The sequence below is a fragment of the Malaclemys terrapin genome, chromosome 7 (genome assembly GCF_027887155.1).
Source record: "Malaclemys terrapin pileata isolate rMalTer1 chromosome 7, rMalTer1.hap1, whole genome shotgun sequence".
Taxonomy (NCBI): Eukaryota; Metazoa; Chordata; order Testudines; family Emydidae; genus Malaclemys; species Malaclemys terrapin.
In genome coordinates this window covers 41,544,435-41,569,228 of record NC_071511.1, presented here as the reverse complement: position 1 = coordinate 41,569,228, position 24,794 = coordinate 41,544,435, and the positions used below count along the sequence as shown (strand labels likewise).

The following is a 24,794-nucleotide window of genomic DNA, read 5'->3' as shown; positions in this document are numbered from 1 at the left end:
ATTTATGATAAATTTCAATTGGTATTCTGTTGTTTAACAGTGTGATTAAAACTGCCATTAATCACAATTAATTTTTTTAATCCAGTTAATTTTGTTTTGAGTTAATTGCTTGAGTTAACTGTGATTAATTGACATCCCTGGAAATAATGCATTCACAACTATCTGGTGGCGTTCTAGGGTTCAGATTTGGTTTTATTCAGTGATATCACCTATAGCAGTGAAATATATGTTCCTTCAGGCTACCATAACCTAAGCTGTGGTACTCACTTGACTGATGCCTGATAGGGAAGTACACTAATACATCCAATACAAGATTAAACATTGTTTTTTGAAGACTTCCGTTCTTTAAAGTGTATAAGATTTTTCTGAGTTCAAATATGATGTCAGTCTCCAAGGGACACAGAGATTCACCCTGAGAGGAGCATACCCAAAATGCCAACTGGGATATTGCAGCTCCCATAAGATACTGAAAATAATTGGATTTTGGATATTGAACTATTTTGTTTTTGAAATGATGGCAGTATTTTGAGGTGATAGCTTAAATCTCCTTTTAAAGGTCTCTGAGAGGGTCTTTTCTGTTTTAATTGAACTTAAATGCTAAATTTGTGATGGAACACCGATTTAACTTTTACTGTATTCATGTTGACACTTTCTTAATAGAAATCTGTAGCATAAAACAGTGTCTGTATACAGGACAAAATACTGCATGTCTATAGAGCATCACTATTTAGGACTTTACCCTGTATGTGTTTAGAAGAGTGATCAAGCTGCCAGTTAATTGAAAACCACTCCTGCATTTGGCACATCAGTTACTTTCACTTAATTGCAAATATAATGCACCATGCCATCATTGAATATATACATAAATAATTGATTTGATTATAGTCTATTTAATTTGCATGCATGTACATCTCCCTGGTAGATTAATATGTAAACCAATCTCCTGCACGTGCTAGATTTTAATGAGTGCATATTGCATTTAATATACATTCAATGTATATTTTTTTTGGTTGTATATTGATTTATCCAATACAATATAAAACATTTGCCACAGGATTTTGATGTAGCAAAGGAGCACATTTGTATTTACAGTTTTCAAGAAATACCCAAATTGTCTACATCGCATACAAATAAGTATGTCTCTGTACTGTTATTTTGTTACTAAGATGGCATCATGCATAAATATTTGCTTCCTTTAAGATTTAAATTTCTGTCAAAATGTATAGGATTATTGCAGCTGATTAAAGCTACTGAAAGACACCCACACAAATTCTTCAATGGAGATTAGATTTCTTTTAACTAAACCTATCCAGAAACAGGGTTTTTTTCCCTCTTATAATGGGCTTAATTTAAGAAAAGAGGAGAACCATAGTTCATATTCCTGGGATAAAGAAATGTGAGAGACATTTTTTTCATTCACTATAATCAGTATTGGTTTTACATAATATAGCAAACCAATTCTAAGTAGTTCATCATTGCAACATACAAACTCATTTCTTAAATTACATTTTAATTCTTCATTTTTGTTTTTATTTTTAGATGGTGTGTTGCTGTTGGAAAATCCAAAAGGAGATAATAAATTAAACTATACTAAACTTGTAGATGCTGTGTCCTGCATTTTTGGCCTTAAAAATTCAAAGCTGTCAGTTTTCAATGGAAAATCAGGTACATGGTGTTTGAGGATGAAAGCTGAGGAAGTGCATACAGTAGCAATTCAGTTGATTTTCAAAGAATGTCATTGGCAGCTTGTATCATTTATTGTATCATTTTCTCAGATTGTGTGTATGAAGTTTCTAAAAAAGAGCTCCTGGGAAGTATGCCCAGTATTCTATGGCTGATTTTTACTAAGCATATGAGAATGTGTTTATAGATAGTTTACAGTTATAAACAATCTAAATGGTTTTAAAAGTTCCTGTTAAATGGTGTTCATCACTTTTGTTATGCTATCCATTTCCAATTTGTATTTCTTTTTCAGTTCTCATTAGGATGAAATTTCATCTAATTCAGAAAGCATTTTCATCAGTTTAGTACTGTACCATGAGTTGGCAAGCTGCCATGAAATATAGTTGCATGATTTTGCAAATACACTAATAGATGGAGTTAGAACTTAAATTGAGTACAAACTGATTTTCCTTTTTAGTCAAATTCTTTGCTGTTGCCATATTTTTGTATTTTACAGCAGAGCAATTTGAAGATCTCCAGACTTCTTCTGTTAGAGAACAGTTTATTTTGAAAATATTTTTGTAGGATTGAATTTGTGTTCCGACTCTGTAAACAAATGAAAATGTAAAGTGCACTTTATGGGTTATGTACAGAGCACACATAATTTAGCAAACATAACAGAGATAAAGTGGCTGATACAACTGAAAAATGTTGCAATTCGTGACCATGATACCTTAGCAAACAAACTAGCTTTATTTTCATGTCTGTGAGATCAAGATTCTGTTTTATGATAAGATTACATTGTGTATTCTGTTGTATTAGAATTAAGGGACAATTGATTGGCTGGTAGTATAAAGACCCTAAGTAACCAAACCACTCAGTGAATAAATCAAAAAAGAGAAAAGAAGTGGCTGCAGCGAAGTAAAAACTTTGATTAGCAAGAATTGGAAATTTATTTTTATAGTATATTAGTGAGTTCTTTATAGACATGTCACCTTGAGTAGTATTGCTCTAGAGAGTTTTAAAAACTGAAGCATTTAAAGTTAATATGGATTCTACATATTAGACAATTCAAGGTTCAACCGGTGTGGATATAAAGGAAACCTGTAGATAGTGTTTGCAAAATTGACAGAGGTCAATGGTTATGGAAAGCTTATTTTGTATCTTTAAAATACAAGGGGGAGATGGAGGTAATAATTTGATCATTGTGAATGGAAAGTATGAACAGTTGCCTTAAAATTCCTACAGGGCTATTAGGAGCAGAAGTTTGTACCCATACATTACATCACTGGACCAGTAACTTGCCTTAGACCTGTATCCCCACATTTTTTTTTCTTACATTTTTGCCTTTCCTGTTTCTCATTCCCTGAAAAAATATTTTTATCTTCATGTCTTTAGTAGAATGTCTTTGGGGTACCCACACTGAGCCTCTCTATCTGACACACTTCATTTGCCTTATTCAGCTTGTTAATAGCCAGGATGCTTAAAGCGGTTGGTTGAACAGAACCAAGTGGAATATTTCTACCATATGAAAAGAGTACTCTGCTGTTCAGGATTGCTTAACAAGACCATCTAAAATAAAGTTGGCTGTGGAAGAAAACCTTTCCTTAAAATAATTTTCCAAATAGCAGTAATGTGGTGTATTTGGAACGAGAACAAAATCAAAGTAGTCTGGTGTGAAGTTGTAGAGATAAGTAGTCGGTAGAACCATAGTTTACCAGAATGCGCTCCCTCCCTCCCCCCACTTCACATCCTATAGTCTGAGGTGGTTGTGCGGGCTTTGTCTGGATCAGCAGAGGAAGGAAAACCCTTGGCTCCTTCAAGGATTGTGCCTGCCTTTGGGCTTGAGGAGGGGGGCTCTGTGGCTGATTGGTTGGACAGAAGGGTGCAGCATTCTATTTGCTCCCAAGGGGAGGATTTATAAGCCCTTCCCCCTGTCCAAGGGTACCGTTCTGCTCAGGGAAGATACCCTCTCCCCATCTCTCCACGATATTAAGGTAGGGCTGGGTTTTGTGGCAATGCTCTGGGCATCGTGCTAACTGCCTTTTTGGAGTTAGGAAGGAATTTTTCCCTCACTGCCAGATTGGTCTGGATAGGGTGGGTTTTCTTGCCTTCCCCTCAGGGACTTGGTGGGTAGGTTAGACTGTATAATTAATTTTGTTGCTACTTGACAGGAGTCCAATTAAGGTGATTGTTCAGTGATGGGTCTGGTATCTCCTAAAGAAGGTGGGGAATGGGGTTGGGGCACCTTATGTCTTGTACAGAAGGACACAGCCCTCTCTTCCCCAGACACTTAATCCTTGTATGAGGCAAGGGTGGTGGGGCCCCAGGACAATGCTGGGATTGAGGAGGGTGAGGGCTAACAGCAGCCTTCAACCACATGGAATAGGTTACAAAGAAAGGATGACCTGAACTGGACAAGTTACTGCTGGATAATTCTCAGATGTGTTCCTTAATGAAGCTGTGGTCTAGTTAAATCACATTCCTGATTATCTAGTCTTTCTTCCTGTGGTGTCCGGGACAAAGGGCCTCAGCAGAATGAAGCTGACAGCCATTTAAAATGAAAAGTTTTTTTTTTTAACAGTTAAGATAAAATGTACACATTGTGCAGTTGTGGATAGGCTAAATTTTGCCCCGTGGGGGGTGGTTTGGCCTAGAATGAGAAGGACTGTGGTTTTGGGAAGTCCATCTTACTGCCACTCCCAGTTGAGTGGCTGTGCTTTCCTACTACAAATCTCAGCTCTCAGGCTGAACTGAAGGTTTTTTAAAAGCTTTAATATTGATGTACAATGATGGTTTGTGATTTTTCACACTTTTTCACAAGTATGTGACAATATTGGATTCTGTCTACTCTGAAAGACTAAAAAAAAAAGGAAATGGTGAAAGTATTGCAGATGGAGAGTTGTCTCTGTGTTGACATGGCAATGGCCCTGTGATGCAAAATACTAGAGTTACTTGAAAGATAAATCACAGTTTCTGTCACTCATGCTTGTCCACCTCCTACCTGGATTATTCCAGCTATCCAATATTACTGTGAGCTCCTTGGGCCATGTCTCTTACTTGTTCTGTAAAACACCTTGCACATTGAAGGTGTTATATAATTAATACATAGTAATCATGGGTTTAGTGCATGGCAGTGCTAGGCAAAGCTGTTCTAGCTTCATGCAGCTTAAAAATAACTGCTGCTAGGTCTCTCTACGTTATAAATTCTTTTCACTAAGTATTGTGCATTAGTGACTTGATTTTTTTTTCTGCTTTGTTTGTTTGAAAAATAACTGTTAACTCTCTAGAGACAGCAGACACATACACATGTAAACACATCCCCTTCAGCATTCAGTTTGCTGGAATATGCTAGCATAAAATTTAAGTTTAGCTTTAATCTGGCCCTTTATTCCTCAAATCTGCCAGTTTCATGAGAAACCAGGGAATTTTGTGCATTTCTTTATTGCCTAATGATCTTGTGGAATATTTTGTTTCCTTATATACTTGCTGTTGCATCAAATATTCCCCCTGATCTTTGGAGTAAGATGTACCATACCATTAGTTCCACATTAAAATGAAATGAAATGAGCCGACAGAAGCAATACACTTGTCGGAACATATTAACCAAGAGGAATACAGCTGAAGGTGCTGTCTCATCACCAAGTGGTGAGGGTCATTGGTAAGGTTTGTCATTGTCTGATTCAGCATTTTGAAGGGAAAACTTAGCCATATCAGCTTTAGTGAAGTCCACTAACTTAGTGTTCTAAATTATTTATCCCTTCTATGGTCTCATTTTACCAGTGTCAGGATGTTTTAGTATCTTAAAATCTTTGATTTTTCAGTTAGTGGCTTAGTTGGGAAAATACTTTTTTTGTTCCAAGTGTTATACCCATAAGCTTAGATATTTACTGTGAGTAGCTGAAAGCCCATGCTGTCTCATAAGTGTAATTTTAAAGTTATATATGATATTTTTAAAGCCAAAAATGGCTGAGAACTTTAAATAATTGGATAGTAACAGACCATGAAGCCCAGTGATGATTGAACCTGGTGATGTTCTAAGCAAAAAGAGCTCACAATCATGCTTGTAGCTCAAGGGTTCTCCTTTTTTTTTCTGAGCCCCTCCTCTCACTCTCTCCCCCCCTCCCCCAACATGCAATAAAAATTCCATGGCCCACCTGTGCCACAACAACTGTTTTTCACTAGATTAAAAGCCAGGGCTGGCATTAGGGGGTAGCAAGCAAAGCAATTACCCAGGGCCCCATGCCACAGGGGGCCCCGTGAAGCTAGGTTGCTTGGGCTTTGGCTTCAGCTCCGAGGAGCAGGGCTTGGGATTCAGCTTTCTTCCCTGGGCCCCTGTGAGTCTAACGCTGACCCTGCTCTCTGGTTTATTTTGGCGGACCCCCTGAAACCTGCTTGCGGCCTCCCAGGTGACCTCAGACCCCTGGTTGAGAACTGCTGTTGTGGCTGTTTCCATCACTTCACACCAATTCAGCAGACATTCTGGGCTTCAGAGTGATGTTCAGGGTCATTGTTTTGCTGGTTGTGTTCATGTGTGGGTGGCTGTGTTTGATTTATGTCTTGGAGGTTTGTGTTGATTTATGTGGGCAGCTTTAGGGTGCATGGGTATGACAGTTGGGCCAAGTAATCCACTGTTTGTGCAAGACTTCCTCATACAACTCATGAAACTTTTGCATGCAAATTAGCTCAACCAATCACCACCCTCACTCTACAGTTACCTCTGATATCATAATAGTTTAGGACTCTTGGCATGTCATAGATTCTTGTCTTATAGTATCTGTACACTGCATGAGTGTAATTCATTAAGTCAAAATGGCTGAGAACTAAAAAATTGGAGGGTAGCAGAAAAGAAAACACAGTGATAATTCAACCTGGTGATATTCTGCACAAAGAGAGTTCTCAGCCATGCTCGTAGCTGCTTCCATCATTTCACACTGACACAATAGACATTTTAGGCTTCGGAGTGACATTCCTGGAATCTTATTATATAGCTACGTATATGGGCTTGTCTACATGGAAACAATGCACGGCATGCTAGTGTACTGTTGATTCACAGCCCGACTTTGCTACACACTGCGTCTCCATGTAGTCAAGCTCTACTTGTTTAAAGCTTGAGTGACATGTGAGTCACCTCTCTCTGAGAGATGCCAGCTCCATCTCGCCAGGCCACGTGCTTCTCAAAAAGGGGGCATGAGAAAGTAAACGTTTTAGTTGTTGCTCTTTGACTCTGTTTTGGGTATTGCATGCAAATGCCAAGGGCTTCATACACGATCAAATCATTTTATTAGCCACTGCCTTTGCATTAATTGGCACCTGGAGCATCAGAAAAATATCTTGAATAAACCATTCTATGATGCTTCAGCTAACAAAATTGAGATAGAAGCAAAGACTTTAAAGTTTTAATTTGATGATTTGGAAATGGCTGGTACAAAGGAATCATTGCTGGCTTATTATAAACTATCAAGCAAAATTTTTATTTATTGTATATATAGTTATGATTCTAGAAGTTGACCTGCTGAGTGAATGAGTTTCCTGGTTTTCCTGTACTAGGGCTGCACTTCTAAGAGACATCATCTTAACTTCCCAGCCTCTTATACAATCTTCGACGTTTTTTGCACTATAGTGCTGTTGTGCATTCTGAGCCCATTATGCTTGACATGCTAATTTCCATAGCAGATGAGATACTTTGTATCATAAAACAAAGTATCTCTTAACTCACTGCACAAGTTCACTTACGCTTTTCAGAATGAAGAAATATATCTCTCTTGAGAAAGGAAATCATTTCTGTAATGGAAACAGTAGCTAGAAATACTCTGTCAGTTAATCAGATGAGAGCTAGATGTTAGTTAGCCTGTAACGGCCTGACTGGTTTCATTTTTCATTTCAGAACTGTTAAGCAACACTGACTTACTGAGTCTCAGTGGAAAGACTCTTCATGTGACATCAGGGTCAGCCCCTGCTTTGATCAATACTCATGATACCCTCCTCTGCCAGTATATCAACTTACAGCTAGTGAATGCAAAACCGCAAGGTACTGTATGTAGGATATTTCTCATTTCAGTTACCGGTTTTATCTGCTGTAATTTAAGTTTTGGACAACAGTGTTCACTTGAGATCTATACATATGTTTGGGTTGGTAGTTGGTGTGTTCTACTTATTGTATCCCATATAATAGAAACTTTCTAATGTACAAAGTGGAAGTTGAGTTTTAGTTTTTCCTCACTTTTGAAAAAGGGGAAAAGATAAGTTGAGAGAGGGGATGATGGTCTTATTGGCATTTAAGTAAGAGTTTCAGAATTGTTCTCCTATTTCTAACTATTGGTTTGCATATGCAAAACTTGTTCTAAAAGGCTACAAGCCTAAAATTGACTTGAAAAGGCCAGCTTCTCTTGTAATGGGATTATCACTGAGTGCATGATGCAGGAATCACAACCACGGCTTATACACGGATTTAAGAACTAGGGGAATTATTTCATTATCAATCTAGAGATCAAGATGTGTGTATAATTTGGTTTCTTGTTCATTAATCCCATTGTACGTTCATTACTTTGCCTCCCCTCCCTCATTACTTTGCCTCCAAAAGACTTGCCTTTCCAGTGAAGGGTTTGTTTTAGGCCTGGTTTCTGTGCAAAGAACTGTCCTTATTCCTGCATGGACTCCTTTTGAAGTCACTGGAAATCGGCGTGGGCTGACCCTGGGCAGAAAATAGGACCATGATCAGCAATTTATTTGGTGTTTTTCCTTGAGCATTTATGATCTGTACTTCTGTGAAAGAGTAGATCACCTGTGTCATACTGAAATATTTGTTTTCCATAACCCCTCTTCAGCAACTGTGGCCTGCCCATTGTAGGGGGGCTAGTGATTTCCTTTCATTTGTTGATGTGCTCACAGAGTTCAGTGTTTATGGATTTATAGCTCAAAAAGACAACTTTCCAGCGATGACTCTGTGATAGATATTTGTTGTTGTATTTTAGCTTATACATGGGTAAGTGAATGCTATTAAGGAATGCTGTTGAGGAAACAGGTGAGTTGAAGGAATAAGTCCTAAGCTTATGGGTCAAGACAAATGCAAATGTGTAGTAGGAGGCAATTTCCTCCGCTCAGATTGCAATAATACACAATTTGTTTCCTTAGAGTGTCTGAAAGGAGTGGTGGGAACTCTTCTAATGGAAAACCCAGTTGGTCAGAATGGACTAACATATCAAGGTCTTCTCTATGAAACAGCAAAAGTGTTTGGTCTCAGGAGCAGGAGGCTAAAATTGTTCCTAGATGAAGCACACACACAGGGTAAGTTACTTAATGCCTGAGTGTACTGTGGATTTTTTTGCTTATGTACTTTGTTTTTTCTCTTCAACAACAGCGACATATCCTTTTAATTGGATTCCAGTGGATTATTTTAGTTGCCTACAGTCTACATTTCTTTCTAATTATCTTGCCTGACAATTCATTGTTTTCTACTTAGTTTTTAAAATCCTTAGATTAGTATGTAAGTGTTTGCAATATCGGGGCCTTAGTGTGTTAATCAGACTTGAGTGCATCTGATCTGGGGTCTCAAACCTATATTTAATCAGTGTTAAATTTATTTCATCCAAAGTACATCATATACATACCAACAGAGAGTACTTTTCATGTAGTAAAATTTTGCATGAGTAGTGCAATTACATGCATTGGCTGAAATGGCTAAGAATAGTTCTCTAGGAGCCTCTTCAGTTGAAATTGAAAGGTCAGTCAGTCTAATGAAAATGTCAGTTATGTACTGATGCGATGAGTAAATTTAAAAAGAAGTCTCTACTTAGAGGAAAAAAATAATTTAAATAGTAGCAGATCAGATTTTGAGAATCTGTTCTGCAGTAAACTGCACATTGTTACAGGACTGGCTTGATTTTTTTTTCTTTTGGCGAAAGGGAATTGAGGAAAGGAGTATATCAGTATGGATCAGAGGAGCCATTTCAGAATTGTTGCATAGACTGGAATCTGAGCAAGTGACACTTTTTTACCTGTTATTTTTCATTTTGAACAATTGATTCAGCATTACCCAGTTTAATTCCACCAGCCTGTGCTTTCACAATCATGAAGCACGTCTACTGAGTTCATCTGTGAATTGCTCACACTAATGTTCAAAGTAGTCCATTTGAGTCTGTGTTCAGTGTTAATATTTGCTAGTCTTCAAATATTATGAATGCTTTCACTGTATTGTGGTAAGTGTTTGGTTGTATTTGTGCACTTCAGAATCTGTTCTGGGGGAGACCATAACCCTAGAATTGTCTACTTGATGGGTTCTAGTCACTCCAGAATTATCATCTGAGCCAAGATTCAGGATCAGGAACATGATGGGCTTTAGTACTAGGTCATACTAGATCTTGTTTCATGTGAACCACAAATACTGTTATCCAAAAGATCTTTTCTTAAGTGAGGTGATTGTGAAATGTTGTAACTGTCCAGTGCTAGTTTGAACTCATGCTAAAGATAATTTGCAGATTGATGTTAATGAATATAGAGGAATGAAAATTACCATCATTAAAGCACTGCAGAAGACATAAGAACAGAATATACCCTGCACAGTTTTAATTTGTGTAAATGTAGCTGTAGATGAAATCTTGCTGACTAGAGAGAACACTGTCATTTGGCAGCAGTTGATGTTACACTTTTTTGTTAAAACCTCATCTGTCGTTGGTTTCTTTCAATGTTATTGCAGGGCAGAAAGATCTCAGTGCAACGAATGATCAGTGTAGCTGCGCAAATAATTATCACAGAGAAAATACTGGCTTGAAATAGTAAAATAAATTAGAAAAACAATGTAATGTACAGTTATCCAGTATTGGAAGGGAAAAAATGAGGAATGACTTTAAACTTTTTTTTTTCTCTGCAGCAAAATATACCAGTACAGTAGCTAATACATTTTTATACTATAATTCCTACACAAATGAAAATGGATAGATTTACTTTTAAGGTTAAATAAAGTATAAATTAAGTTAAGGAAAGTCATACCATCCATCGATGGATAAACCATAATTTTTACATAACATGTAAATTTAAAATGTGCTGCAGTTTCTGTAAATACTCTTCTTTAAAGGCTAAAAGCCCTGATTGGAATATTCTCTAAATCATACCTGAGCCCCAAGAAGCATAGTACTTTCATTTGGTTTACAGGCTGATTTGTGTAGCTAACACACTATGTGTGTAATGGTTACAATTCTATTGTCTTGATTCAAGTTCTCACTTTCCTTTTCTCTATTAATATGATGTAATATAGGAAGTGATTTGGCAACACTTTTTATAGTATAAATACACAAATTGAGTTATATGACTCTAATTCTTTTTTATGACATCATTACATTAAATTATCTGCCACAATGAGCCAAGATCAATATCTAGCAAATGTTTTTGGAGTAAATTATATTTTGGGGCTTCTGTAAATTTTTTAGTACAACTAATGGAAATGCATATTTCTGCAATTTTACTTATTTTTTTAACCATCTTTTTATCCATCTATCATTATAGCCACAACTCCAGAAAATGTTTAAAACTTTGAAATGGCAAACAGCAGCTGTGGTATTTCATAGTCTTGGAGATTCTATTTTTTTTTATTAACTCGTTAGGGCTACTTCTAATACAAAATAATAATTTACTCATTGGTAAATAGTTAAAGAACTTGATAAAATATCAGCTGGAATTGTAAAACTGCTGGTGCCAGGTGTTGGACTGTTTCTCACAGGCTGAACTGAGTTTTGAAAGTCTTGAAAAACTTATTTTTTTTTTAATGTTTTTGTGTCAAAGGAAGTGAGGGCATGCAGTTTCTTTTATAATTTTTTCATTATGGAACTCCTGGAAAAATCTCTCATAAATGTTAGCATGGTAAGTTTTGCCTAAATAAGGCTTTCAGTTTACACTGATGGGCAAAGTATCTGAGACCTTAGAATTTCAACAGAGCTAGGAAAAGATTACCATATACATTTAAATGTTAACAGTTACAGTAAATCCTAATTGAAATATATTTGGTTTAGAACACAAGCCCTATCTAGTGTATTTTTATTTCATGTTCCAAATTAAAACTATCTTACAATAATAAAGGGGAAGTTTTTTGACTATTTCTTAATGAAGTTATGCATAGAGTAAGGTTACAGTGTACCTTTAACCATGTGATGGTGATAATAAACCCATCTCAAGCAGGTATTATATAATCAATCATGTTCAAAAATAATTTAAAAAAAACTTTGGGACCAAGTTCACAATTTGAGTGATTTAGCAGTGAATTTGGCTTTACTCTGCTTCAGAATAATTCTTTTAAATTTTTTTCTTAATGAGAGAATCTTTTCTGGGGGGGGGGAGGGTGTAAGGGAGCTATTGAGGGGAAGAAGTGTTAATTGCTGAAATGAATTAGTGCCCTGACCCTATACCTTTTGTAATTTGGATTTAAAATACTTAAAACGGAAGTCTGCTCTGAAGAGAGACTGTAAAAATGGCATCATGCAGGTCCATGATTTGTCTTATTAATTCCGTACAAAACTGGCTCAATTTACAAATAAAACATTTTTTTAAAGACAGCCCTGCAGAGTCATCCTGGGCTCCGAGTGTTGAGCTTGGGTCTTTTCTTCCTGTGTGTCACCACTGGTAAAACAGAATCGGTATATTAGTTGCTCTGATGCAACTAATTATGTTGAGAAAAGCTCCCCCCTCGAAGGCTAATAGTTACCCAGGTGCACATCTAATTTGACCTGTGGCACGTGTATTACTGATGGTGATGCATGAGAAGGAAAGAATCCAGTTTGACTTTCAGCTACACGGGCAGTTATCTAAGCAAAAAGTAAATTTTAGTTGTAAAAGAAGCGCATTTGATGTAGACCAAGTGAGAGAGACAAACTGAAAACCCCACAATCACCACCAGAAGTGATGCACCTGTGGAGAATAACTGCCTGGAAAAGGATGGAAATTAGTCTTAAAATCAATTCAGAGACTATAGTTAGTATTTACAGGAGCATAAAGCAATCCTGTTTCATAGATGCAGCAGAGATATTTGACAGGCTTGGCAATGTTTGTGAAACATCTGGCAAGATCTTCTACCATTCTGCTATCTGAAAGACCTATCCTTAGGTCAGGTAATATGCCTGCTATCTCCATCCCTCCCCTACACTTGTGCCATAGCAAGCCACCACAATGGAAGAGCAGCTCTGAATTGATTTTAAGACTAATTTCCATCCTTTTCCAGGCAGTTATTCTCCACAGGTGCATCACTTCTGTTGGTGACATATATCCTCCTATTGTTCTCTGATAACAAGCACTTCTTACCATGGAATTTTGAAACATGTCCTCCTATCTTTGGAACAAACGTCACCAAATAATCCTTAGAACTCCATGTACATTGTTTTGGAAAGAAGATTTAAATTACCAATCTGGCACAGTGTGGAATACATTATTACACCTCTACCTCGATAGAACGCTGTCCTCGGGAGCTAAAAAATCTTACCGCGTTATAGGTGAAACCGCGTTATATCGAGCTTTGATCCTCCAGAGTGCACAGCCCCGCCCCCCCCTTCCCCCGGAGCACTGCTTTACCACATTATATCCAAATTCATGTTATATCGGATCGCATTATATCGGGGTAGAGGTGTATATTTAACAAGACCGCTACACTAATCTATTTTAGCAATTGTTACTATAATCCCTGCCTTAAATGTAAAATTCAGCTCTGATTTAGTTGCGGAGTCATAGTCCGGGAGTGCATAATAAGGCACTTAATTTCATTTGGTGCGCTTAGTTTTTCATGGAAACCACCAACCTAGTGCAAAAGTTTGGTGGTTTTCAGTCAGCTTTGGTAATGAGGACCATCCCTGCACTAATATTTTTTGACACCATTTTTAATTGATCCTAAAAAACTTCCAGAATGTTAACTCTCTAGGCATGCCATCATGTAATGCCATGCTTCATGAAAACGGTGTAAAAAAGTACTGCTGCAGAAGATACATATGGGGTGTGGTATCACAGTAATCTGAATCAGGTGAAAGCAGCAAAGAGTCCTGTGGCACCTTATAGACTAACAGATGTATTGGAGCATGAGCTTTCATGGGTGAATACCCACTTCATCGGATGCATGTCACCCACGAAAGCTCATGCTCCAATACGTCTGTTAGTCTATAAGGTGCCACAGGACTCTTTGCTGCTTTTACAGATCCAGACTAACACAGCTACCCCTCTGATACCTGAATCAGGTGGCTCAATATTATTTTTTCACATCAGAATGGTCTTAGATTCTTTTTCAAACAGGTAAAAATAGCCACTGAATCGTCAGGTGAGTTGTACCTGTGATACTGAGAGAAACTGATGTTCATCCAGGTAGCAGGACAGTGAACGCTGAACATGTATAAAATACAGAATATGAATCAAGCTGGTTTCATCACTGTAATTTTGCCCAGTTATTGCGTGTAATTTATATTAAGTGTATATTATATTCTTAATCATTCAGAATATTAAATAGCTGCAGATTTTAGTGTGGGCATTCCTTCTAATGTTCCAGAATTGAAAGCTGTTTAGGTCAGCTGTCTCCTATGCTGAGGAGAATTGTTGTGGTGCGTTTGACTCTAGATGTGGCCTCACTTCACTGCTGCAATACATTCCCTATATGCTCCTGCGAGAGAGGCCCTCTGCCTGTGCAGAGTCCCACTAAGCTTTATAGAACTCCACAGAGAAACAACGGTCCTGCTGTAACGAAGTGGGCTCCGACGGGACACTACTGAGAGTATCAATTGAGGACAAATTGCTTAGAGCAGGGAAGTCAGAGCCAGAAGCTGGGTGTCCTTTATTACTAAGGTGGTACAGAAGAAATTAATCCATCAGACTTCCATGAGACTTTGTTTTTTCTCTTAGTTTTGATCACACTAATCCACCTCTCAAGTGCAGAGAGTTAGATAAAATGACATTTTCATTCTTTGTTCTGTGCTGTTTTTGTTTTCACTTCATCTTACAAAAGGAAATGGAAGACAGTGTACCTGTAGCATATGGCATATTTAGGAATACTTTGCCACATGTATTTATAACTGACTCTTCTATTATTTGTTAAACTCTTTGTTTTTAAATATGTAGCAGGTATTATTTAATGGAAGGAGACTAAAATAAACATCTAAATGTGCTCACGTACAACTCACTTTCACTCTCTGACTACAGATTTTTTTTTCCACCTAGTTTTCTCCCACCCCTTTTCTCTTTCTCTGAATGTTGTGTTCTTAGTAGCACTGAGCTCAGCTAAAGCTGCTTGGCGCAGGCAGCCATGTGGAGGAATGAATGTAAACACCTGTCAGAGTATAATGTCTATTGAAAACTTCCCAAATATCCTTGAACACTTTATGCTGCTCAAATAATTTTATTTGGAAGACATCTAGCAGGAGAGATGATTTTCTATCAGGATGAAGTGAAAAATCTGTACTTCACATGCAGCCCAGTATGCTAACACTCTCTGTTTACGTTAGTATCTATGGAGTTGGGAGTCAGGATTTCTTGTTCTTCCACTGAATGCCACAACCAGCACAGTTCAGAATCTTTAATGCTGCAGAAAGATAAGATGGAGAGAAGCATTTGTGTACCAAAGTCTGAGAGTCATGGTCGATGAGATAATATCTTTTACTGGCCCAACTTCTGTTGGTGAAAGAGACAAGCTTTTGAGCTACACAGTTCTAGCACATAAGTGATGAGAGACTAAGAAGAAATAGAAAATGGGGACTTTGGTAACATTTAAGGAATCCTACAATTTCATCATGTTGTACTGTAACTTTTTCATAGTGGACTCCTGATCTCATATTCGTGCAATGTAACATCTTCTTCCTGTTGTCGTCGTCATCCTCCACATAACACTATGAGGCCTTGAAACTGCTGAGGGCTTTGTCCCAGAACATATTTTGGGATGTGTGTGTCCTTCAATCTTAAACTGCTTGTTAGCTTTGTTGAAATCATACTAGTACCTTGAAAATGTTGATGAGTGGCAAGCTTAATGTATGCTGATCTCTCCTTTGACTTTATTACATTATCATGACAGGCTCTGATTTCAGCTGAGGATTTCCTGTCCAAGCATCATTTTGGCTGAGATAAAGAGAACTGGATTATTATTTCAGAATATGGAAATAAGAGTGTTGACAGTGTTCTGTTTGTATAGAGATTGCTAATTCTGTTCCATCTTTTCTCTTGCCTTTTGTTCAGAGATTACAAAGGACACCTCCATGAAGACCCTGAATACGAAGACTCTGTATGTTCATGTTATACCAACAACAGCTGAATGCTGAGGATTCCATTTTTATTAATAAGCCTACGTAGACTTTTTTCACAGAAGAGAGATCTGATTCTGATTAGTATGCTTTTTAATGAACATCCAAGTTGTGTACTATATTTTCAACATCAGCAGTTGTACACCGATGATGTTTTCTACCAGTGCATGTGTAATATGCTGCTTTCAGTTTCAAATACAATGTATTTTCGTTGTTATTATAAGATACTATAAAGGCTATTCAGAGTAATGTCAAATTTTAAGCCTAGATATCTATGCAGTAATTTACCTAAAAGAAATGGACTCATACCTCAGTGATGCCGTTCTCTGCCTGTCCTTTATGCAGAGGCCATCTTTAATTTTCTAAGCCGTGTCTCCAAGGGTGTGTTGTTACAGCTTTGAAACTAATTAGGGAGGAGTTACCCAGTTCTGTGCTTTCACACTAGTTGGGTTTTAATGAAGTGTGGTGTTGATGAAAATACTTCCTAATTTCCATACTTTGGAACAATAAATTTTCTTTATCTCCAAAACAGTGTTTTCCTAATTGGGTGGTAATTCACTTCCCTACATCCTTAAAGAAGATTGTACTTTGTTTCCTTTGGGATCAGCAAAATCTAAAGAAAACATGAAACTTGTACAGTTTGTCTAAGTGGATGTTATGGATGGTTAGGTTGTAAAATTTGCAAAACATTTTTGTTTTTAGTTTTGTTTACAGTATTCTGCTTGATAACCCAAACGACTAAAACCCTTAATTCATGAACTTTCCTAGGGTCCAAAGAGGGAAGAAAACAAATAAATCAGACTATTTGATCTTATCAAATTGACACTGGATTTGATACAGGTTCCTTTTAGAGATGTGATCTGGTATTGGAGTCTGTACTCACTATGAAACACTGGCATAAAAGTTACCTTCACTGTTTTACCTCTTAGTTTTTGAAGACAACTAAGTAAATTGGAAACAGGAATGATTATAGCAAAAGACATCTTATAAGAGTAACCAGCACTTAGTTAAAAAATACCTCTCCATTGGTCTACATCCTTATGCTCCATTGCTTTCTCATCTTTATGCTAAATGTAGATATAAAACAAAATTGAATGGTGTTTTTCACAATATACTATATCTGTGGCAAATATAAATATCACTTTTATTATGCTTGCTTACCGTTCTTCAGTGAGATACACACAGTTCACTTGAAGTGGAGCAAGTTTCTATCATGTAGCTACATACGTGTATTTTTGCCTGTAGTGTGATGAAGCCCTTTCTGAAAATCTGTATCTCCTGAAATACTGGGAATGCACAGTTCTAGAAGTATTGGACAGTGCCAAGTTATTTTCCCGTAAACCATGCTTATCTCTTGATTTAGTCACATGAAAATCAAATAAGGCTTCATCTATTGCCATCTGTCCTTGCACTTGAAGTAATGTGTTCAGGATTATACTTTCTGTGAAGATGAAACTGTTGATCTACAGCTAATGAATTTGCTTTGCATGTTTACAAAAAGTAAATAAAAGCAGAGTAAAAACTGAAATAAAAAATCTTATTAATGAGATGAGAAATCCATTTTAATGAGGATATTGAAACATAGAACACAATTATCTGCATCTTAGAGTTGCTTGGGATAGTCAAACAAATCTTATTAGTGGATGATGGATGGCTACGTCCTGCATATCTCTTAAAAAAAACCTGGGATATGAATTGAAGTCAGAATCTGAGTTACCAGTAGAAAAAAGTCAAAATCTCTCAGAATCTTTACCCTTTCTCAAAGTATGCACAATGCTGCTTCATGCCAAAAATGCAATCCACTCTGCAGCAAAGGAATACCTTCTATGGGCTAAGTCTGATGATCTCCCAATTGTATCCAGTAAAATGTAGCCAAAATAGGCTTTCTAGATAAGCAGCTGGAATATTCTGCAGATGAAAATAAAACAGCTGCTTTCCCCTTCATTAAATACCAGTCTTCACTACAAAGGCTATTTGCAAAAGTACAGAACCTATGTTACACTGTTAAAAGTAATGCTTGTTGATACTCCAGTTTAAAAAGAGAGAATATATTTGGCAATAAATAGTTTGGGTAAGTTATTTACTCTGTAGGGATGAAGGGGGAATGTTGACATGTGTTTGTATTAACACATGAATCATCTGCATGTGTCTATTACATATTTTTACAAGAATGTTTACTGCAGAAAGCATGTACCCTGACTGACTGTCACAGCAGTAGCTGAAAGCTAAGTTAGTAATGACAACCCTTTCTCAATGTGCATCTCAATATGTGCTTCCATTGAAGTCAAAGAACTCTCATTGACTTCAATGGGAGAGCACTTCTAGAAAAATCTCACCCTTAATTTTTCCCCGCTCCGACCTCCTTTCCTGTGAGGCACAGGAAAGCAATTTCTCCATTAGCGAGGACAAATTGGGAGGGAGGTTCTGGAACATCATTTGATTTTTTTTCTCACATTAATAGTAATATTTGCACTTTGTTATCAAATTGCTATACAAATATTACCTGATCATGTTCAGTGCTCCTGCATGATGTATTGGGCCTGTTTACAGACAAGTTTACTGAGCTAGAGAGAGAGAGAGCAACTGCTTTGCTTAATAGTGCCCAAATCAGGACTGGAACACAGCAATAAGACCCTGATGTTAGGCTACAAATCAAGAAGAGGAGCCTCCATGGGTCCTCAGAAGCAGAGTCTGACCAGAATGCGGTTAGAGAAGATGGTCCAAGAAGGCAGAGAATCTGAGCAGTGCCAGTATTTGTGTATATTAATTGCATTTTCAGGTGGCACTAAAGTGGGAGGCATTGCAAATATGCTCGAGAAGAGAGAAATGAAACAAATAGCCCTAAATATAGACAGGAAGTAATAAAAATGAGACTGAACATAGACTAATGCAACCTACCATCTGGAAAAATAATCTAAAATCCAGATCTATGAGAGAGGGAAGAAGCAGGAAAGCAGTTACTCTGAGAGAAGTGGACAGTGTTAGATGTAAGAAGGTAATAGTTATCGTGTTTCCAGTAGCATCTCAATGTGCTGTACAGACATAAGAAAACGTTCCTGCCCTAAGAGTTGGTAGTCTAAAATTTGACAAAAAGGACAAGGCAATTTTGAACTGCTTATGTAGAGGCAACACAATACAACGTTGGTGTAACTGAACCTGGAATTTAAATTTTTTTTTTTTTTGACACATGATTAACAGAAAGATATTGACAAACTGAAGGCAATGCAGTGATGAGCAAAAATTGATTTCTTTTGTTCTATTTTCGTAAGGGATATAAACCCTAATCATTCAGGGCATAAACAAACCACTAATTGGGTGAGGAAGAAATTTCCCCCATGGCAAGTTATTACATAATTGCCTGCTATGGGGTTTCTTGTTGCTTTCTCTAAAGAATTTGATGCTGCTCACTGTCAGAGACCGAACTGGAGGAGGTGGGCCATTTGTCTGATCCAATATAGAAATTGCTGTGTACCTGAAAGTTCACAAATGGTACAAGGCAAATTACGTACAACTAGATGAAATTTAAATAAGAAATATGGCTTGAATATTGGGAAAACGTCTTGACAGAGATATATTATGCTACAGAACAATTCCTCAATGAGAACTTGTAGAAATACCCCTCAACGGACTCTTTCTTTTGACTTCTGTAAGCTTTGATTCAGACACTTTGGGGGGAGGGATAGCTCAGTGGTTTGAGCATTGGCCTGTTAAACCCAGGGTTGTGAGTTCAATCCTTGAGGGGGCCCCTTAGGGATCTGGGGCAAAATCAGTAGTTGGTCCTGCTAGTGAAGGACTGGACTCAATGATCTTTCAAGGTCCCTTCCAGCTCTATGAGATAGGAAATCTCCATTAATTTAATTTAAATTTAAACAAACTGGACAAGACAAATTACTAGAAGAAGCTAAATCCTGCATTGGTAGGGAGATATGCTGGAGAGCTGTTTCCCTCTGTCTTGTTTTGTTGTGTTTAAAGTGAAAATTACTTTTCCCCCTCCAAGCTTTTGGTTTGTCTTAACATAGTGTTACCTAGTCTTATTTTTTCCCTTTAGTATAATGCATTATGTATTCCCAAATATGTGTTTGAAGTAAATGTTACCACCCTTCGAATGGCATGAGACAGTACTTCTAGTTTCCGTCACTATGCTAATTGGGATCACTGAAATCTGAGCGTCTCTTGTTTCAAGTGGCAGTGTGGCACAATGGATCATCTTTCAAGCAAGTGCAAGTCTGTTCTCCATGTCAAGGAGCATATTCAACTAACAATTTGAGTTTTGCCTTTAGATAAGTTGCCTGCATAACTCCTTCATTGCACTCTGCTGTTTTTCTCCATATAAAGGTTGTGCTTAAATATAAAAGAAGGGCTGTGCTGAAAAGAACCAAAGTTAAAGCTGCAATTTCCTCAAATAATTTGCTTCCACTGAGCTTTTTTAAAGTACTGATCTTCCAAAGAGAACTGTGGGTGGGCTTTGCATGGGTGCAGGGCTCCACCCATGTGGTTCTTTTTCCAGGACTAGTGTCTTAATTTGCACCGTGCCATAAATATAATAGTATTCCCTATCTTCTCCCCCCTTTTCTCTCTCTTTATTCATTTTCTCCATTGTATCACCCGCGTATTGTTCCCTTTCTCTCTGTTTATTGCAGCCTTCCCTACTAGTTTTTTTAGTGGCTTACCCATGTTCTCATATCTGTATCCTATCCTCCTCCGGAGCTGTGATTGGATAGAAGAGAAATTGTGGTCTCTCCAGCTACAGCTGATTTTGACCTTAAATGCTGTTGCTGTGGTTCAGTCAGGATCAGTCATCGTTCACAGTGGGACACACCCACCCACCCAGGGCAGGTAGTCAGTGCAAGAATAAGACAATGGACTAAGCCAGAGTTTTTTCACATGGCATTATTGAGCATGATTGCTAGGTCCCCAGATTACTTTGGCCTCCTTTTTTTATGCATATTAGTGTTGTGTAATTAACAAATGAGGATTAGTATACAAGTTCAACTTTTGGCTGCTGCAGTGTTAGCTCATCAAGTTCCCATATCTATAAAACTTACTGTAAGAAATCATTGGGAACAAGCAATGACCCTTTGGGTTGAACTCTTTTTATTTCCCTTTCCATTTTTAGTCATCATTTCCCCCAGGGTACTCTCTAATTATTTCTTCAGCGATCTTGTCTCATGGGCTTTCATGAAATGTGGAAAGTTTCCTACTTACTTTTTTTAAATTAGTTTTTCTTTCATTTTTGTGCCTGCTGTCTTGCTGTTTCATCTAGATTAAGCTAAAAATACTTGCTTGACTTGATGTGATACTCTTTAGGATTTATGTACTTCAATTGACTTCCCTCTTAACTGTCTTTTGTTGTATAATTTAGGTCCTGGGCCATTTTGATGTAATGCTAAGAGGCATCTGCAGAAGCCTGTATCAAGTGCAGAGCATGTCCTTACTTTAAGAGTTTATATCTTCCAGTCCTGGCAACAATCCCCTGATTTTTCTCTCTCACTTTTTAACTGATGACAGTAATACAGCATCCCATCTTTCTCATCTCACTGAAATAGAAGTTTCTTTCAGCAATCTGCAAGAGCTGATCTCTGCTGAGCAAGCCCTTTATTGCTGGGGAGTTTTAGGTAGTGTTACAAAATAGATTTATCATTGCAACTGTGTCCAAAATCATGGTAATGTGGTTTAAACAAGTGAAAGGGTGGACACTTGTATTTTAAAATGTCAATATTTTTCTTCTATACAACTCCCTCTTCCCTGATCTTATGGCCACTGTGTACCTAATGGCTCACGCTAACTCCTCTTGCAGTCAGGGGGAGTTGGATTGGGCCATAAGAGTGGGTTGTATTCAAACAATTCCTACCAGAGAGGTGTCTACTCCACAAAATCCACCACAATTGGCACCCTTGTTGGCACACATAGAGGGGCCAACAACTGAATGCACAGACAGCTACAGTGGCACAGGAGTCAGCAAACAGAGCTGTAAACAGGGGAGTTTGAGTGGGAGTTTGCAAGGGGAGTTTGGGGGAAGACTAAGAGAGGCAGGCAGAGGAACAGACAGGCTAGTGAAGGGAGTGTGTGGTGTTCTGGCAGTGTTTTGGTGCTTGTTGGAGGTTTGTTTTGCTGTGGGTGGTGGTGTTTTGGTTTGGTTTGTGTTTCTCAGACTTACAGGGTTTAGGTAGGAAGGCAATGACAGATACAGAGGCAGCAGTGGTAGTGACCCAAGCAGTGGAAGACACAATGAAGATGACTGGATGTGCAATCTGCGACATGTACATGATCCTGGAGGGGGTACCTGAAAAGAGTTTCGTCTGCATGAAGTGCTGCCTGATAGAGCTGATGGAAGAAAAGATCTGAGGATTAGAGATGCAGGTGGAAACTCTGGTTGAGTTTAGAAGGGGGTTCGAGCAGATGATGGAGCAAAGACATGAGGAGGCTGAAGGGAAAAGCTCAGACTTGCAGATGGAAGCAGGACCAAAGAACTTTGAGGGGAGACTGCTGGGTGAGGAAAGTCGACAGTGGAGGCATGTGACTAAGAGAACCAGGCAGAGGAAAAGACGGACTAGTGAAGGAGAAATAGAGCTCAGGAACAGGTTTGTGGAGTTGGAAAATGAAGAAGGGGCACAGCAGGTGGTCACTGAAGGTGAGAGGGCAAGGAAGAAGAGAAGAGCAGCTAGTCCTATAGGAAGAGGGGAAGAGTCAATGGAGATAACACCAAATATGAGCCCCAGGAGGATACAGGATGGGTTGCAGAAGATTGCAAGGGAGAATAGGAATCAAGAGAACTTGCAGCCAGAGGGAACGGGATAGACCGGAGGATCACACCATCACCAGGAAAAGGCAGGTCTACATGATTGAGGACTCCTTACTGAGAAGAACAGACAGGCCTGTAACCAGAGCTGATCCAGGGAACAGAAGGGTATGCTGTCTTCTGGGTGCTAAGATACGGGATGTGGACCTAAGGCTGAAGAGGATCCTAACAGGAGAGGGAAAGAATCCACTGATTGTCCTTCATGTGGGAACAAATGATACGGCTACATTCTCACTGGAACGTATCAAGGGATACTATGCCAGGCTGGGGAAGACGCTTAAGGAAATCGAGGATCAAGTAATCGTCAGTGGGATTCTGCCTGTTCCTAGAGAAGGGCAACAAAGGTGTGACAAGTTTATGATGATCAACAGATGGCTCAAGCAGTGGTGCTATAAGGAGGGTTTTGGGATGTATGGCCACTGGGAGGCATTCATGGACAGAGGACTGTTCTCCCGGGATGGCCTTCACCTGAGTAGGGAGGGAAATAGACTTCTAGGATGGAGGCTGGCACAACTGATTAAGAGAGCTTTAAACTATGAATTTGGGGGAGATGGTTGGGAGATGTCCAGGTAATCTCCACGCCATATTTTAACATTGAGAAGGAAGAAAACGAAGTAAGAAAGGATATAGCTGTGGGTAGGAGAATGGACAAAAGGAGGAAAGGTAGTGTAGATACCAGTCTAATAGGTGATACTGGCAGTAGACTGTCTTTGCCTAATCGGCTAAAGAATGTGAGCTAAGCCAAACAGCAAAAATTAAGATGTTTGTACACAAATGCGAGGAGCCTAGGTAACAAAATGGAGGAGCTAGACTTACTGGTGCAGGAAGTGAAACCAGATATTATAGGAATAACATAAACATGGTGGAATAGTAGTCAGGATTGGAGTAAATGTACTGAAGGGTATGTGCTGTTTAGAAAAGACAGAAATAAAGGCAAAGGTGGTGGAGTAGCACTGTATATCAATGATGAAGTAGACTGAAAAGAAATAAGAAGGGATGGAATGGATAAGACTGAGTCTGTCTGGGCAAAAATCACATTGGGGAAGAAAGCTACTAGAGCCTCCCCTGGGATAGTGCCTGGGGTGTGCTATAGACCACTGGGATCTGATTTGGATATGGATAGAGACCTCTTTAATATTTTTAATGAAGTAAATACTAATGGTAATTGTGTGATCATGGGAGACTTTAACTTCCCAGATATAGACTGGAGGACAAGTGCTAGTAATAATAATAGGGCTCAGATTTTCCTGGAGCGATAGCTGATGGATTCCTTCAAGTAGTTGCTGAACCAAGAAGAGGAGATGCCATTTTAGATTTGGTTTTGGTGAGCAGCGAGGACTCATAGAAGAAATGGTTGTAGGAGACAACCTTGGTTCGAGTGATCATGAGCTAATTCAGTTCAAACTAAATGGAAGGATAAACAAAAATAGATCTGTGACTAGGGTTTTTGATTTCAAAAGGACTAACTTTAAAAAATTAAAGAAATTAGAATCATAGAATATCAGGGTTGGAAGGGACCTCAAGAGGTCATCTAGTCCAACCCCCTGCTCAAAGCAGGACCAATTCCCAACTAAATCATCCCAGCCAGGGCTTTGTCAAGCCGGGCCTTAAAAACCTCCAAGGAAGGAGACTCCACCACCTCCCTAGGTAACGCATTCCAGTGTTTCACCACCCTCCTAGTGAAATAGTTTTTCCTAATATCCAACTGGACCTCCCCCACTGCAACTTGAGACCATTGCTCCTTGTTCTGTCATCTGCCACCACTGAGAACAGCCGAGCTCCATTCTCTTTGGAACCCCCCTTCAGGTAGTTGAAGGCTGCTATCAAATCCCCCCTCATTCTTCTCTTCTGGAGACTAAACAATCCCAGTTCCCTCAGCCTCTCCTCATAAGTCATGTGCTCCAGACCCCTAATCATTTTTGTTGCCCTCCGTTGGACTCTTTCCAATTTTTCCACATCCTTCTTGTAGTGTGGGGCCCAAAACTGGACACAGTATTCCAGATGAGGCCTCACCAATGTCGAATAAAGGGGAACGATCACGTTCCTCGATCTGCTGGCAGTGTCCCTACTTATACAGCCCAAAA

At 38.6% G+C, this 24,794-nt stretch overlaps 1 protein-coding gene across 5 annotated transcripts in view; it reads left to right on the top strand.

The window, feature by feature from the left end:
* Positions 1-15,967, top strand: part of IARS1 (isoleucyl-tRNA synthetase 1) — a 239,037-nt gene extending 223,070 nt beyond the window's left edge. For all 5 annotated transcript variants that reach the window (XM_054035752.1, XM_054035750.1, XM_054035749.1 and 2 more), the window contains 4 exons: positions 1,540-1,665; positions 7,550-7,693; positions 8,797-8,949; positions 15,847-15,967. In XM_054035752.1, the coding sequence (XP_053891727.1) occupies positions 1,540-1,665; positions 7,550-7,693; positions 8,797-8,949; positions 15,847-15,929 (506 nt within the window). In that variant the 3' untranslated portion in view covers positions 15,930-15,967. The remainder of the gene's footprint in view (positions 1-1,539; positions 1,666-7,549; positions 7,694-8,796; positions 8,950-15,846) is intronic.
* Positions 15,968-24,794: the final 8,827 nt, after the last annotated feature.